At 39.0% G+C, this 18012-nt stretch overlaps 1 protein-coding gene across 1 annotated transcript; it reads right to left on the bottom strand.

Moving 5' to 3' along the window:
* Positions 1-474: 474 nt before the first annotated feature.
* Positions 475-16239, bottom strand: LOC138213810 (zinc finger protein 729-like). The gene is made up of 6 exons (XM_069175084.1): positions 15951-16239; positions 14764-14826; positions 9463-9525; positions 5384-6706; positions 3040-4623; positions 475-1607 (listed from the first exon to the last, which is right to left on the bottom strand). The coding sequence occupies exons 1-6, from the start codon at positions 15969-15971 to the stop codon at positions 1356-1358; spliced, it is 3306 nt and encodes a 1101-aa protein (XP_069031185.1). The 5' UTR covers positions 15972-16239; the 3' UTR covers positions 475-1355.
* Positions 16240-18012: the final 1773 nt, after the last annotated feature.

Consider the following 18012-nt stretch of genomic DNA (forward strand, 5'->3'; position numbering starts at 1 on the left):
ACCTTTGTGAGTCCATCAGGTCTGAGAGGAGGAGCTTCTACACAAGACAAGGATATCATGTTCATGTTTCAGGTTAAGGAAAGCTGCTGTTTATATTGTCACTTAAGGTTTGATGCCAATAACTCTACATATCTCTCTGTCATAATGCAGTTAAATATTATTCCTGGAGAACATGAGTTAAGGGACATTTTTAGCCCTTATTCTACACATTCATTGTTTACCTTCTCGAGATCTGACCGAGAGAAATGACTTGATGTTTTTAAATGTTCCTCAGCTGATGGAAACAAGATTTAACTACATTTGGAATTGAATTGTCAAAGGAAAGGTAAAAAAACAACTACAAACGGACACCAAGGTTTATGGTGAGGGTTCAGAAAGATGTCATTCTGAAGCAGGGATGAATTTTAGGAGACTGAAAAAGGTGATTTCTGATTTGGTTTTTAGTTGGAGAAAAATTATGAGACATCCAGCATTTTATAAACTTTATTTGTAAAGCATTTTTCATTCAGGAAATTCAGCTCAAAGGGTTTTACAGCAAGAAAATGACATGCAGTGTTTCACAATAAAAACAGACATATCGGACCATTTAAAAATATAGAAAAGAATTTAGATGCATAAAAAAACTAATAAAAGGCATAAAATTAAACAAATAAAAGTCAACAAGAAAACATATTATAGAAAAATAATTTCAGATTTTGATTGGTCAGATCACAGGACAGTTTTCCATTTCATCTTCACGTTATTGATCTGATGCCAATTAACCTAATTAGTTATGAGATGTTCCAACAGATGTTTTTTGTTTTTTTTGCGTTACACAACTGTTCCAGTCTTTTGTTGCCCCGTTCCAACTTTTTGAAAACGTGTTGCTGCCATCAAATACAAAATCAGCTGATATTGTTCATAAAACAATCAAATCGATCAGTTTCAACTTTTGATATGTTGTCTTTTGTTTATTTCCATTTATATATGGGTTTATGTGATTTGCAAATCATTGCATTCTGTTTTTATTTACATTTTACGCAGCGTCCCAACTTTTTGTTGGTAACAGGGTTGTCCATGCATCAAAACTACTTTTGGTTTTTGGATTAAAAAGATTGACTATCATACCCTCCATGTAATACTCCAATTTAACCGGGTTTCTCCACCCTTGCTTCAACAAACGAATCACCACATGAGCAGCATTAAAAAAAAATAAACTTACAATCTAATATCTCACAATATACTCCAAAAATTACAGTCATCTCACCAGACCTCAGAAACAGAAAGATTAATAAAGACAACACAAGTGTGACATTAGCTGAGACACTTCACAAGAGTTTAAGTCTGAACTCTGTGAAGCCTGATCTCAAGTTTTTTTAAAGTGTGACTTCGACACCAGAAGAGGATCTTTGCTCTCTTTGGGCGACATTGTGCGTCTTCCTGCCATCTAAGGATGAGGAGGATTTCTCCTCTGCGTGATCTCGTAGGTCACAGGTGTCTGAATCCTCTCCGGTGTGAACACCTTCATGTCGTGTGTGATTACCAGAGGTCGAGAAGCTTTTCTCACAGTGTCGGCTCTTGAACAATTTCTTTCCCGTGTGGATTTGTGCACCTGCAATGCTCTGCTTCTAAACAAAAGAGATACACAAAATCAGTGGATGTCAGGGTTTCCTGCAACATTTAATAATGCCTTACATGAAATGAGGAGCAGCTGTCTCAATATCAGAGGACATTTTTACAGTTTGAATTAAAACATTCAGCTTATGAAGTAAAGCATCACTTGTGCAGCAAGAGCAATGCTGTCGGGGTTTAAACTGCATCTACGTGTTAAACTCACATGGTGTTTAAAAGAGTTCGTAGCTTCAGGTCTGTAAAATGGTTCTGATCCAGAAGTGTCTTCAGCTGCAATACCAGCGAGTGCCACTAGAGGTCGGCTCCAAAAAGCCTCCGGCTCCATAGACTCCCATTCAACTTCTCTCATCAAATCCAAAGTGAATAAAATGTGTCCATCAGTTATCTCGGTGTTGTTAGCTAAAGTCACTCCTTCTTATTAGTTTTCTGGAGGTCCATCTGAAAATAATCCGACGATACTACGTCCCGCCCACCGATAGCTGTAACCCGACCATCCTATCGGCACTGAACACTCAGCCAACCGCTGCTTTGGAACAACTTAAATGTGTGAAGCACCCCTGCTCTAACGCTCCAGCAATACTAGGGTTGCTTACTTTAAATATATACTGTTTGAATGTGCAACAGGAAAGTTTACTCACTCTATGGGAATTTGTTTTTGCACTTCAATATACTTCTGTTTTTAAAGTATTTTCCTTATAAAGTGGAGCTTTATTTGTCCAAAATGTACATTTTTTGGAAGGTTTTGCTTGTAATTCAATATGAACCAATCACATTGTGCGTTTCTAGTGTTGTGACATCCCAAGTGTTCACTGTGGTGAATATTTATTCAAATCTTTTGCTTGACTGTCGCATGCGGAGGAACTTGCCACCAAAAAATTAAGTTACTATAAACAAGTTTACAATAAATACACACCTTCTTTATTCTGGAGTCGATGGAGCATCTCTTAGTTTTGGTAGTGTATTAAAAAAGTGTTGTCAGCCTAAAAGATGTGTATTTCCTTCATGCATTTATGACACGCCAAATTACACATTTAAAGCAACTGCAAAACTTTTCCCGAACAACAGAAAGCTAAATTGTCATGACTCCTCGTGAGTCAGCCAACAAGGGTGTTAAAAAAAATAGTCCTGAATTGGAACTGAAATTGAACCGAATTATTGACAGAAAAAGGAAGACATGTTTTAGATTCCTGAAACAGAGGTTTGGATCCGTCGCACTACCTTTACTTAAAAGTAGAGCTGATGACGCCCTCACATAATAACACTGATGGGAGTTGTTGTAAATAGTCTGGCTAAACTTAAAAGAAAAAGTTTCAAAAGAACTCAGAACACCATTGAATATTCAAAACTGATCTGGTTAAAAAAAAAAAAAAAAAAAATCAAGATTCAAAATAATTTCAAAACTTTTAGAAAGACAATATTTTTACATACCTCACAGTGACTGCAGCTGAATGGTATCTCTCTGGTGTGGATCTTTTTGTGTCGATTAGGGGAACCTGAAGATGTAGAAGTCTTGTCACAGTGGTCACAGTGGTACGGTCTCTCTCCGGAGTGGGTGAGTTTGTGAGTTTTTAACTGATTCTGCAGAGTAAAACTCTTCTCACACTGATCACAGCTGTATGCTTTAGTTCCACTGTGGATGAGTTGATGCCTTTTTAAACGACTCATCAGACTAAAAGACTTCCCACACAGATCACAGGTGTGTGGTTTAACTTCACTGTGGATGAAAAGATGCCTTTTAAAGGTACCTGCACGTTTAAAAGACTTCCCACACAGATCACAGGTGTGTGGTTTAACTTCACTGTGGACGAGATAATGCTTTGTAAGAGAAGACTTCTCAAAAAAACTCTTCCCACACTGATCACAGCTGTATGGTTTCACTCCACTGTGGATGAGTTGATGACATTTTAAGGTACTCATGTGATTAAAAGACTCTCCACACTGACCACAGCTGTATGGTTGAACTCCACTGTGGTTGAGTTGATGAATTTTAAAGGCACTCGCACGGTTATAAGACTTCCCACACAGATCACAGGTGTATCGTTTAACTTCACTGTGGATGAGATAATGTCTTCTAAAAGAAGACCTATGAGAAAAACTCTTCCCACACTGATCACAGGTGTGTGGTTTTTCTCCAGTGTGGATGAGCTGGTGAGTTTTTAAATGACGCGTCTGAGTAAAACTCTTCCCACACTGATCACAGCTGTGTGGTTTAACTCCACTGTGGATGAGCTGGTGAATTTTTAAATAACCCATCTGAGTAAAACTCTTCCCACACTGATCACAGGTGTATGGTTTAAGGCCACTGTGGAAGAGTTGATGACTTTTTAAGATAGCCAGCTGGTTAAAACTCTTCCCACACTGACCACAGCTGTATGGTTTAACTCCACTGTGGATGAGTTGATGTCTTGTAAGAGAAGACCTCTCAGGAAAACTCTTCCCACACTGATCACAGCTGTGTGGTTTAACTCCACTGTGGATGAGTTGATGTCTTGTAAGAGAAGACCTCTCAGGAAAACTCTTCCCACACTGATCACAGCTGTATGCTTTAGCTCCACTGTGGATGAGTTGATGACTTTTTAAATGGCTCATTCGGTTAAAAGATTTCCCACACTGATCACAGCTGTATGCTTTAACTCCACTGTGGATTAGTTGATGACTTTTTAAGGTAGCCAGCCGGTTAAAAGACTTCCCACACTGATCACAGCTATATGGTTTAACTCCACTGTGGATGAGTTGATGTCTTGTAAGAGAAGACCTCTCAGGAAAACTCTTCTCACACTGATCACAGCTGTGTGGTTTAACTCCACTGTGGATGAATTGATGACTTTTTAAATGGCTCATTCGGTTAAAAGATTTCCCACACTGATCACAGCTGTATGGTTTATCTCCACTGTGGATGCGTTGATGAGATTGTAAATGACTCATTGGTTTATCTTGGTTTGCTGTTGTTGGGGGAGCTCCGTCATCCTCCTGAGGGAACTCATGTTTCACTCCATTTTTGCTTTCATGTTCCTATGACAACAGACAAATACACAAACAGTCAGTAAGTTAAATGCATTCGTGGAACAATCTTATCCCACAAGTCTCACAAGGATGTCTGGCAAGCCATTTGGTACAAGTTCCTCATTGGTAGGAACCACAGTTACCAACCAGGACTGATATTCATCCCCTTCTTCTTAAAAACTCTTTGATCTGTACGATTCATTCAAATAATGTTTAACCTAATTGTCACGAATTGGCAATTGTCACTTAAAAAGGTGAAACGTCGGCCAGGAAGTTACACACGCACAAAAAAAACTCTTCTGATCCAAAACCATTTCAGAAAAAGTTAGGACGAGATGTGAAATGTAAATAAAAACATAATGCAAATTTACAAATCTCTCAAACCCATATTTAATTGGAAATGGAACAAAGACAACAATATGTGCTAAATTGTCACGACTCCTCGTGAGTCAGCCAACAAGTGTTTTAAAAAAGTTGTCTTGAATTGGAACTGAAATTAAACCGAATTATTGACAGAGAAAGGAAGACATGTTTTAGATTCCTGAAACACAGGTTTGGATCCGTCGCACTACCTTTACTTAAAAGTAGAGCTGATGACGCCCTCACATAATGACACTGATGGGAGTTGCTGTAAATAGTCTGGCTAAACTTAAAAGAAAATGTTTCAAAAGACCTCAGAGCAACGTTGAATATTCAAATCTGATCTGGATAAAAAAAAAAAGATTCAGAATAATTTCAAAACTTTTATAAAGACAATATTTTTACATACCTCACAGTGACTGCAGTTGAATGGTGTCTCTCTGGTGTGGATCGTTTGGTGTCGATTAGGGGAACCTGAAGATGTAGAAGTCTTGTCGCAGTGGGACAATCTCTCTCCAGAATGGGTGAGTTTGTGAGTTTTTAACTGATTCTGTAGAGTAAAAGACTTCCCACACTGATCACAGCTGTATGATTTAGCTCCACGGTGGATGAGTTGATGCCTTTTAAAGGTAAACGTGCGGTTAAAAGACTTTCCACACAGGTCGCAGGTGTATGGTTTAACTTCACTGTGGATGAGTTGATGAATTTTAAAGGTACTCGCGCGTTTAAAAGACTTCCCACACAGATCACAGGTGTATGGTTTAACTTCACTGTGGACGAGCTCATGCTTTGTAAGAGAAGACCTATCAGTAAAACTCTTCCCACACTGATTACAGTTGTATGGTTTCACTCCACTGTGGATGAGTTGATGAGTTTTTAAGGTACTCATGTGATTAAAAGACTTCCCACACTGACCACAGCTGTATGGTTGAACTCCACTGTGGTTGAGTTGATGAATTTTAAAAGTATTCGCGCGGCTAAAAGACTTCCCACACTGACCACAGCTGTATGGTTTAACTTCATTGTGGATGAGATAATGTCTCGTAAGAGAAGACCTCTCAGAAAAACTCTTCCCACACTGATCACAGGTGTGTGGTTTTTCTCCAGTGTGGATGAGCTGGTGACTTTTTAAAGTACCCATCTGACTAAAACTCTTCCCACACTGATCACAGGTGTGTGGTTTAACTCCACTGTGGATGAGCTGGTGAATTTTTAAATAACCCATCTGACTAAAACTCTTCCCACACAGATCACAGGTGTATGGTTTAACGCCACTGTGGAAGAGTTGATGATCTTTTAACTTATCCTGCCGACTAAAACTCTTCCCACACTGATCACAGCTGTATGCTTTAACTCCACTGTGGATGAGTTGATGACTTTTTAAGGTACTCATGTGGCGAAAAAACTTCCCACACTGATCACAGCTATGTGGTTTAACTCCACTGTGGATGAGTTGATGAATTTTTAACTTATTCTGCCGACGAAAACTGTTCCCACACTGATCACAGGTGTATGCTTTAACTCCACTGTGGATGAGTTGATGACTTTTTAAATGGCTCATTCGGTTAAAAGATTTCCCACACTGATCACAGCTGTATGGTTTATCTCCACTGTGGATGTGTTCATGAGATTGTAAATGACTCATTGGTTTATCTTGGTTTGCTGTTGTTGGGGGAGCTCCGTCATCCTCCTGAGGGAACTCATGTTTCGCTCCGTTTTTGCTTTCATGTTCCTATGACAACAGACAAAGACACAAACAGACAGTAAGTGAAATGCATTCGTGGAACAATCTTATCCTACAAGTCTCACAAGGATGTCTGGCAAGCCATTTGGTACAAGTTCCTCATTGGTAAGAACCACAGTTACCAACCAGGACTGATATTCATCCCCTTCTTCTTAAAAACTCTTTGATCTGTACAATTCGTACGAACAATGTTGTTGAAACTAAAAACTGTAATTGTCACTTAAAGGTGAAAAGTCAGCCAGGAAGTTACACACACGAAAAAAAACTCTTCGGATGTACAACCCCGTTTCAGAAAAAGTTGGGACGAGATGTGAAAATGTAAATAAAAACAGAATGCAAACTATTTGCAAATCTCTCGAAACCATATTTAATTGCAAACAGAACAAAGACAACATATCGACATGTATTATCGTTGTATGAAAAATGTGCTCATTTTTAATTTGATGGCAGCAACACATCCAGAGGGACTGGTGATATAACCTGTGGTTTGCTTCACCAGTAGACGACACAACAAATGATGATAATTAAAACTGCAAGCAGTGATATATGAGCCCTCGCATGTTGCGCGACGGCTCCTCGAAGCAAAGAGGGACGCATATCTCACCTTAAAGATGCTATTTTTGTCTTGTTTTCTTTCTCCAGCAGGAGGCGCTATGACTAAGACGAAATATGACTATCAGGTTTCTTCAGGGCTGGACTGCTATCAAAGATGTAATGTTTGAGGAAGATCGGAATAGGTACTGAAATGTTACAGTCAGTTGTAGGTTAATGGGGAGACGCTCAAAATGGCCACCATAACACGGTCACACCAATCGACGAAAACAAATTCATGATGCCAAGAGACTTTTCGGTACATCTCGATGTGATACACGGCCAACAAATTTGGTGCATTTAGGTGAAACTAGGTGCCGGGGCTGCAATTTAGGGGGCACTGGTGAGCCGTTTGGCCACGCCCACTCGCAAAACACATATCAGATGCATCGTCTCACCACGCCGGATGTATGTGACACGTTTCGTGAGGTTTCAAGCATCCTTTGACCTTAAACATCAACTTCCTGTTTCACGGCGAGACATCAAACTTTGCCGCAATACCATGACGCCCATTGACAAAGTCGAACAAAATTTATATACATATATGTGTGTGTGTGTATGTATATATATATATATACATATATATATATATTCAAACATGTTTACGTTATTCTGATCCCGACTTGAGGTTCATGGGATTAACCAGCTCGATTTAGCATGTAAAAGTATGAAAAGTGTCATTTCTAGTTGCCACCAGGGGGCGCTATGACAAGAGTGAATATTACCACACAGGGGTCTTCAGGGGGGGGCTGTTATCATACCTGTGATGTTTGGAGAAGGTCGGTCCATGTACAGTATTTTTCGGACTATAAAGCGCACCGGATTATAAGGCGCATTAAGCAAAACAACACAGTCCGGTAAATCAAACTCCGGTCGCGGGCTGCCTCACATGAATGCACTTTTAGTTCAGACATTACATTCCTGTTACGGGCGATCAGGTCGTGACACCGTACCGTAATGCTCCGAATATCCACTGAGCGCAGCGGCTTCGTTGCTTACCAAAGTCGTACTTACACATTTCGACAGATTTTTGAGCGCATTGTACCACATAAAATCGATCAATAAGCACAAGTAACCATACATAAGGCGCGCTGGATTATAAGGCGCACTGTCAATTTTTGAGAAAATTTAAGGATTTTAAGTGCACCTTACAGTCCGAAAAAATACGGTACATAAGATTTAAAAGCAACTTGCAGTTTCATGGGGAGACCCTCAAAATGGCCGCCACTTTACGGGCACACGCATCAACAAAAATTAATTATTTTGATAACTTCTAATCCCAAACATGTTAACTGCACAGAAAAAAATTCAGGTCGGTCTGACAAAATCCGTAGGAGTTCGTTAAAGTACAACATGCGCGAATCGCCCAAAATGGCAACTAAATTAAAAATGGCGGACCTCCTGTCGAGTTGACGTAACGGTGCAATGTAACTTTTTTGTGTGTCTCGGTGTGATACACGTGTCCACCGGATTTCATGTATGTAGGTAAATGTGGCCCCCGGGGCATCTCTTTAGGGGGCGCTAGCAAGCCATTTGGCCACGCCCACTCGCAAAACACATATCACACCTTCGGTCCTCGGGCCCTAAAGAGAAAAATAATCGCTTGAATAACAATAGGGCTTTCGCACCTTCGGTGGACAAAACTATGACAGGCCCCCGAAAAAATATGAAATGGTTTCACCCAAAAAAATATGAAATGGTTTCCCCCCCCCAAAAAAAAAAATATGAAATGGTTTCCCCCGAAAAAATATGAAACCAGTCTGTGATAATCCATCAAGAAATTACTAAAGATTTCATAAAAATTAGGTCTATTGACCATAAATAATAAAAAAAAACTGCTAAGGTTTGACAAAGAAATGTTGATACATTTTCCATTATAGGACTACGCAGCTCTCGTATTGTGTTCGCGAAGAAAACACAAAGGTTAAATATAATGATTAAACAGTGATTTTATAAACCAACCGCTAACATGTCCTCTACATCCATATAGTGATAACAGCCAAAAACAAAACACACATCAGACATAGCAGCATTTACATGTTGAGTTGGAGCTTCGTGACCTGAATATATAACGGCATCTCATGTGCTGCACACACTTTTAATAATAAGCAGTCTTGTGCATCAGCTTGTACCATTTTAAGTTATTTTCTCACCTTTTTCGAGGAGTTCATTTTTCCTCGGTGGCGGTTGACTTTCCTTCCTCCTTCAGACGGGACCTGTAACATCAAAAAATAACGTTGAAAAATAATAAATAAATAAAACTATTGCTTTTCCTAGAAACTTTTTACAAAAAGTTGTGGACAAAACACTTCATGAACACAACAATGAAATTAAAACATTTCAATCTCTAATTAGAATTAAAAAAAACTGCAGGTGTTATCATGTCAAATGATCTGAAAACAAGATAAAATAATGTTGTTGGGCTTTGACATGTTTAACCTTCAAGCTTTCTTCGCGGACACATTACGAGAGCTGCGTTCGTCGTATTTGTTTTTTTTTTTTTTTTAAACCATTTCATATTTTCCGATGGCAGCAAATAATCAGTCCTATAATGAAAAATTTATAATTTTTTTTTTTTTTTTTTCAAACCTCGTCATCCAACTTGATTCCAACGTATTGACACTGGTTTTATATATATATATATATATATATATATATATATATATATATATATATATATATATATATATATATATATATATATATATATATATATATATATATATATATATATATATATATATATAGTGGGTACGGAAAGTATTCAGACCCCTTTAAATGTTTCACTCTTTGTTTCATTGCAGCCATTTGCTAAAATCAAAAAAGTTCATTTTATTTCTCATTAATGTACACTCAGCACCCCATGTTGACAGAAAAAAACAGAAATGTAGGAATTTGTGCAAATTTATTAAAAAAGAAAAACTGAAATATCACATGGTCATAAGTATTCAGACCCTTTGCTCAGTATTGAGTAGAAGCACCCTTTTGAGCTCGTACAGCCATGAGTCTTCTTGGGAATGATGCAACAAGCTTTTCACACCTGGATTTGGGGATCCTCTGCCATTCTTCCTTGCAGATCCTCTCCAGTTCCGTCAGGTTGGATGGTGAACGTTGGTGGACAGCCATTTTCAGGTCTCTCCAGAGATGCTCAACTGGGTTTAGGTCAGGGCTCTGGCTGGGCCAGTCAAGAATGGTCACAGAGTTGTTCCGAAGCCACTCCTTTGTTATTTTAGCTGTGTGCTTCGGGTCATTGTCTTGTTGGAAGGTGAACCTTCGGCCCAGTCTGAGGTCCAGAGCACTCTGGAAGAGGTTTTCTTCCAGGATATCTCTGTACTTGGCCGCATTCATCTTTCCTTCAATTGCAACCGGTCGTCCTGTCCCTGCAGCTGAAAAACACCCCCATAGCATGATGCTGCCACCACCATGTTTCACTGTTGGGATTGTATTGGGCAGGTGATGAGCAGTGCCTGGTTTTCTCCACACATACCGCTTAGAATTAACGCCAAAAAGTTCAATCTTGGTCTCATCAGACCAGAGAATCTTATTTCTCATAGTCTGGGAGTCCTTCATGTGTTTTTTGGCAAACTCTATGCGGGCTTTCATATGTCTTGCACTGAGGAGAGGCTTCCGTCGGGCCACTCTGCCATAAAGCCCCGACTGGTGGAGGGCTGCAGTGATAGTTGACTTTGTGGAACTTTCTCCCATCTCCCTACTGCATCTCTGGAGCTCAGCCACAGTGATCTTTGGGTTCTTCTTTACCTCTCTCACCAAGGCTCTTCTCCCACGATTGCTCAGTTTGGCTGGACGGCCGGGTCTAGGAAGAGTTCTGGTCGTCCCAAACTTCTTCCATTTAAGGATTATGGAGGCCACTGTGCTCTTAGGAACCTTGAGTGCTGCAGAAATTATGTTGTAACCTTGGCCAGATCTGTGCCTTGCCACAATTCTGTCTCTGAGCTCCTTGGACAGTTCCTTCGACCTCATGATTCTCATTTGCTCTGACATGCACTGTGAGCTGTAAGGTCTTATATAGACAGGTGTGTGCCTTTCCTAATCAAGTCCAATCAGTTTAATTAAACACAGCTGGACTCCAATGAAGGAGTAGAACCATCTCAAGGAGCATCAAGAAGAAATGGACAGTATGTGAGTTAAATATGAGTGTCACAGCAAAGGGTCTGAATACTTATGATCATGTGATATTTCAGTTTGTCTTTTTTAATAAATTTGCACAAATTTCTACATTTCTGTTTTTTTCTGTCAAGATGGGGTGCTGAGTGTACATTAATGAGAAATAAAATGAACTTTTTTGATTTTAGCAAATGGCTGCAATGAAACAAAGAGTGAAACATTTAAAGGGGTCTGAATACTTTCCGTACCCACTGTAGATATATATATATATATGTATATATATATATATATTTACAGTCAATAAAACTCATTTTCACAAAATTTTTACTCATCTTTGAGTAAAAAAAAAAGTGTGAATTATTGTTATTATAATGAAAATTAAATTGTAATTTCTTGACGGATCATCACAGACTGGTACGTCATATTTTTTTTTTTTTAAACCATTTCATATTTTCTGATGGCAGCAAATAGTCACACCTGTTGTCAAAACTGATCCAGTTTGTTTTTCAGTGCTTGTAAGGCATAATGGAAAATTAATCACAAATTATTTTGTCAAACCTCGTCAGCCTACTTCATTCCAACTCGCCGACACTGGTTTTACGCTTTTTATTTAGTCATTAGACCTCATTTCTTCTGAAATTATAAATCATTTTTGAGTAAAAAAGAAGCCAAAATTGATCATTTGTAGGATAAATAACATCAAAGGAAAACTTCTTGATGGAATATCACTGTCTGGTGCCTGTCACAGTTTTGTACAAAAATTGTTTTGAAACCAATTAATTTTTTAAAAGATTTGAAACAGTCTTGTTTGATATTTTAGAACATTGCACATAAATTATCGCCCAATTCTGCGGCACATTTTGTGAGTCAACGTCATTCCAACTCAACTAATTTTCACACACCTGGTGTGTGTGTGGTTTTTTTTTATGTTGCGGTCCCGTGTTGGGAAAGGAACATCAAAGGACGAGTTAGGACAGCTGCACTTGTGAACGTGAGTGTGTGTGTGTGTGTGTGTGTGTCTTATTTGGGGGGTTGTAGTCTTGTCAGGTAAATGCAAATCGAAGGTTTAGCTAAAACAGATTGTCACGTGGAGCTTTGAAGGGGCGGTCGCACCACCGGGTCATTTGTGACCCACGAGGACCACAGATGTTATATTTTATTTTCAACAGACAGTAAGTGAAATGCATTCGTGGAACAATCTTATCCTACAAGTCTCACAAGGATGTCTGGCAATCCATTTGGCACAAGTTCCTCATTGGTAAGAACCACAGTTACCAACCAGGACTGATATTCATCCCCTTCTTCTTAAAAACTCTTTGATCTGTACAGTTCGTACGAACAATGTTGTTGAAACTAAAAACTGCAATTGTCACTTAAAGGTGAAAGGTCAGCCAGGAAGTTACACACACACAAAAAAAACTCTTCGGATGTACAACCCCGTTTCAGAAAAAGTTGGGACGAGATGTGAAATGTAAATAAAACAGAATGCAAACTATTTGCAAATCTCTGAAACCATATTTAATTGCAAACAGAACAAAGACAACATATCGACATGTATTATCGTTGTATGAAAAATGTGCTCATTTTTAATTTGATGGCAGCAACACATCCAGAGGGACTGGTGATATAACCTGTGGTTTGCTTCACCAGTAGACGACACAACAAATGATGATAATTAAAACTGCAAGCAGTGATATATGAGCCCTCGCATGTTGCGCGACGGCTCCTCGAAGCAAAGAGGGACGCATATCTCAGCTTAAAGATGCTATTTTTGTCTTGTTTTCTTTCTCCAGCAGGAGGCGCTATGACTAAGACTAAATATGACTATCAGGTTTCTTCAGGGCTGGACTGCTATCAAAGATGTAATGTTTGAGGAAGATCGGAATAGGTACTGAAATGTTACAGTCAGTTGTAGGTTAATGGGGAGACGCTCAAAATGGCCACCATAACACGGTCACACCGATCGACGAAAACAAATTCATGATGCCAAGAGACTTTTCGGTACATCTCGATGTGATACACGGCCAACAAATTTGGTACATTTAGGTGAAACTAGGTGCCGGGGCTGCAATTTAGGGGGCACTGGCGAGCCGTTTGGCCACGCCCACTCGCAAAACACATATCAGATGCATCGTCTCACCACGCCGGATGTATGTGACACGTTTCGTGAGGTTTCAAGCATCCTCTGACCTTAAACATCAACTTCCTGTTTCACAGCGAGACATCAAACTTTGCCGCATCACCATGGAGACGCCCATTGACAAAGTCGAACAAAACATATATATATATAAATATATATATTTTCTTCGGTACTCGGGCCTTAATAAAGCTGCAGCTGCATAAAGAAAAGGGCTCTTTTAACCCTCCCCATGTAATCAGGTCTTTTGTGACCCAGTTTCAAAACCACTTTTGATCAAAAATGGGTTAATTATTTGTCATTTAATTTCCCAAAATGACAGAAAAAAAAACAACAACAAACTAAAATTTAATTACGGTTGCTTGAAAAGAAAATATAGTATCTGTGGTCCTCGACAGCTCACAAATGACCCGGTGGTGCGACCAGACCATTTCACATTAAAAAAAATTTATAAAACTATGACAGGCACCAAACAGTGATATTCCATCAAGAAATGTTCCTTTGATCTTATTTATTGTAAAAATAATGCCCAATTTTGGCTTATTTTTTCATCCAAAATTAGTGATAATTTCATAAGAAAGGTCTAATGACCGAACATTTTAAATAAAAATTGTAAAACCTGTCAATGAGTTGGAATGAATTTGGCTGATGAGGTTTGACAAAAACATGCGTGATGAATTTTTCATTCTGCCCTACAAACTCTAAAAAACAGACGAGGAGGACAACAGGTGGGACGATTTGCTGACATTGGAAAATATGAAATGGTTTCACCCCAATTAAAATATGAAACCAGTCTGTGATAATCCATCAAGAAATTACTAAAGATTTCATAAAAATTAGGTCTATTGACCATAAATAATAATAATAAAAAAAACTGCTAAGGTTTGACAAAGAAATGTTGATACATTTTCCATTATAGGACTACGCAGCTCTCGTATTGTGTCCACGAAGAAAACACAAAGGTTAAATATAATGATTAAACAGTGATTTTATAAACCAACCGCTAACATGTCCTCTACATCCATATAGTGATAACAGCCAAAAACAAAACACACATCAGACATAGCAGCATTTACATGTTGAGTTGGAGCTTCGTGACCTGAATGTATAACGGCATCTCATGTGCTGCACACACTTTTAATAATAAGCAGTCTTGTGCATCAGCTTGTACCATTTTAAGTTATTTTCTCACCTTTTTCGAGGAGTTCATTTTTCCTCGGTGGCGGTTGACTTTCCTTCCTCCTTCAGACGGGACCTGTAGCATCAAAAAATAACGTTGAAAAATAATAAATAAATAAAACTATTGCTTTTCCTAGAAACTTTTTACAAAAAGTTGTGGACAAAACACTTCATGAACACAACAATGAAATTAAAACATTTCAATCTCTAACTAGAATTAAAAAAAACTGCAGGTGTTATCATGTCAAATGATCTGAAAACAAGATAAAATCATGTTGTTGGGCTTTGACATGTTTAAATGAAGGCTTTTATGTTGTATTGATGTTCAACTACACTGCCAGAGCAACATTTCAGACGTTTCTTTTTTTCACTGTAGATTAACACACTTCAACATCTTTTCTTAAAGAATGTAAATAACAGAAGTCCTCAAATATGTTGCTTCTAAAAACCTGCTCAAGTCACCACCTCCGCCTCATTTTGAACCAGGAAAAACCTCTGATGTTGATGTGTAGTTAGAAGAATAATGATGTGTATTTTCTCTTTTCACATTTTTGCATGTATAAAATGAATAACTTTGGATTATGGTGTCTGTTACTGCCAGTAAAATGTAAGATGGTAGATTGCTGGACAACGCTGCTCTTTCAGGAAGAAGAAATCCTAAAACTGGTTCTGACGTCATGCAAGAGATGCACAAAATCACAACTGTTATTTATTCATTAGTCCACGTTGAAATTAGATTTAGTTGTATTACCATCTGTACACTGGTTCACTGCACTATGTGCTTTATCAATATATTGCTCCATTAAAGGTTACAAATCTCTTGCTATGTGTTAATATTCGGTGAGTACCTGATTAATCAAATGTATTCTGACCCACCACGCGGGACGTTAAGGCCTACTTCCGGTCCTTGTCTGTGGCCTGATGTAGCCTAGCCTGCTAACTTAGCTGCTTAGTTTACAGCTCACACACTTAATAATTCCCACCTGCAGAAAAAGATCCTTCTGTCGCAGCTTTCTGCGAACACGAGGAAAACCTTTAATGGAGATGTTTGTGTTCATAAACACGACGTAAACAACACGTTAGCGTCCGTTAGCTCGCTAGCGGTTAGCTCGGGGAGAGCAGCAGCAGCAGAGAACATCCGGGACATTAAGAGCCAAACAACACCAGTTGAACTGAGGCTAACGTTAGCTTCATATTTACCTTTCGGATCACCGAGGCCATAAAACCGACAGCAGCTCGGCCGAAACCGGGTGCTTCAACTTCCGTTAACTTCGTCCGGTGACCGCAGCGGAGGAGGGAGGAGGAGGCAGGAGGAGGAGGAGGAGGCAGGAGGAGGAGGCGCTGATTAAAAGCAGACGTCAGCCGAGAATTAAACTGAAAATTAAATTATTTGAGTTGTAAACAAATTTGCTCTTTACAGTTTTGTTAGTTTTGGTCAGAATGAAGAATTTTGCTTCTGAAACTCGACTTCTTGGCTGCAAATTAAAACCTTTGGTCACAAGTCATAAAACGTTGCTGAAGTCAATCCACCAATAGAAACTCCCGTCACAGCGCATGCCCCGCCCACTACGCCCAACTCAGCTGGAGGTTTTTGACTTGAGACAGAAGGTTTTCAATGTGCAATCTTTTCAATTAATAAACTTAAAACATTAATGAATAGTAAAATACAAAGGAAGAAAAAAGTACAGGACAATTTTCAACTGCTGATAAAAACAGAAGACTGTCACATCTGTGCAGATGTTATTTAGAATTTTACCAGATGTTTTAATGTCGTTAAATACATTAATTTAACGAGAACACAACAGAATGAACTGCGATATATTGTGTGCAGTTTATTGATCATTAATCGCAACGTATTGATCCTCCCTGACAGATAAACATTTATTCTGTCTAACAGGCGAAACCTTCCAAATCAGACAAATACAACCTGAATCTGTCCTTTTTAACTCAAATAAAAAGCTTCTGTAAAAACGACATGTTGAACTCGACCGATCAGCTGTTTCCCATCACGAGCGTGAACGTTTGAAACATGGAATTCAAACATATATTCTGCTTATTGCATCATCAGTAGCAACACACCAACACTTTTGGGAAACTCCGTCTAGTTTACATCAATCAGTGAAAAACAAGATCTATATTCTTTTTAAAATCTATTTTAACGTTTAATGTTTTTTTGTATAGAAAGTTGTATTTAAACCACTATGATCAAATCTGGACTTTTTTTCGTGCGATGAATTCACACAGCAGATATATACATTCATATATATACACATTCATATATAGATCTATGTATATATATCATATATATATATCGATCTATATATACAGTGGGGCAAAAAAGTATTTAGTCAGCCACCAATTGTGCAAGTTCTCCCACTTAAAAAGATGAGAGACGCCTGTAATTTTCATCATAGGTACACTTCAACTATGAGAGACAGAATGGGGGGAAAGAATCCAGGAAATCACATTGTAGGATTTTTAATGAATTAATTGGTAAATTCCTCGGTAAAATAAGTATTTGGTCACCTACAAACAAGCAAGATTTCTGGCTCTCACAGACCTGTAACTTCTTCTTTAAGAGGCTCCTCTGTCCTCCACTCGTTACCTGTATTAATGGCACCTGTTTGAACTTGTCATCAGTATAAAAGACACTTGTCCACAACCTCAAACAGTCACACTCCAAACTCCACTATGGCTAAGACCAAAGAGCTGTCAAAGGACACCAGAAACAAAATTGTAGACCTGCACCAGGCTGGGAAGACTGAATCTGCAATAGGTAAGCAGCTTGGTGTGAAGAAATCAACTGTGGGAGCAATTATTAGAAAATGGAAGACATACAAGACCACTGATAATCTCCCTCGATCTGGGGCTCCACACAAGATCTCACCCCGTGGGGCCAAAATGATCACAAGAACGGTGAACAAAAATCCCAGAACCACACGGGGGGATCTGGTGAATGACCTGCAGAGAGCTGGGACCAAAGTAACAAAGGCTACCATCAGTAACACACTACGCCGCCAGGGACTCAAATCCTGCAGTGCCAGACGTGTCCCCCTGCTTCAGCCAGTACATGTCCAGGCCCGTCTGAAGTTTGCTAGAGAGCATTTGGATGATCCAGAAGAGGATTGGGAGAATGTCATATGGTCAGATGAAACCAAAATAGAACTTTTTGGTAAAAACTCAACTCGTCGTGTTTGGAGGAGAAAGAATGCCGAGTTGCATCCAAAGAACACCGTACCTACTGTGAAGCATGGGGGTGGAA

This window comes from Embiotoca jacksoni, unplaced genomic scaffold, assembly GCF_022577435.1.
Source record: "Embiotoca jacksoni isolate LCO1_2020_lvr unplaced genomic scaffold, fEmbJac1.0.p SCAF_64, whole genome shotgun sequence".
NCBI lineage: Eukaryota > Metazoa > Chordata > Actinopteri > Embiotocidae > Embiotoca > Embiotoca jacksoni.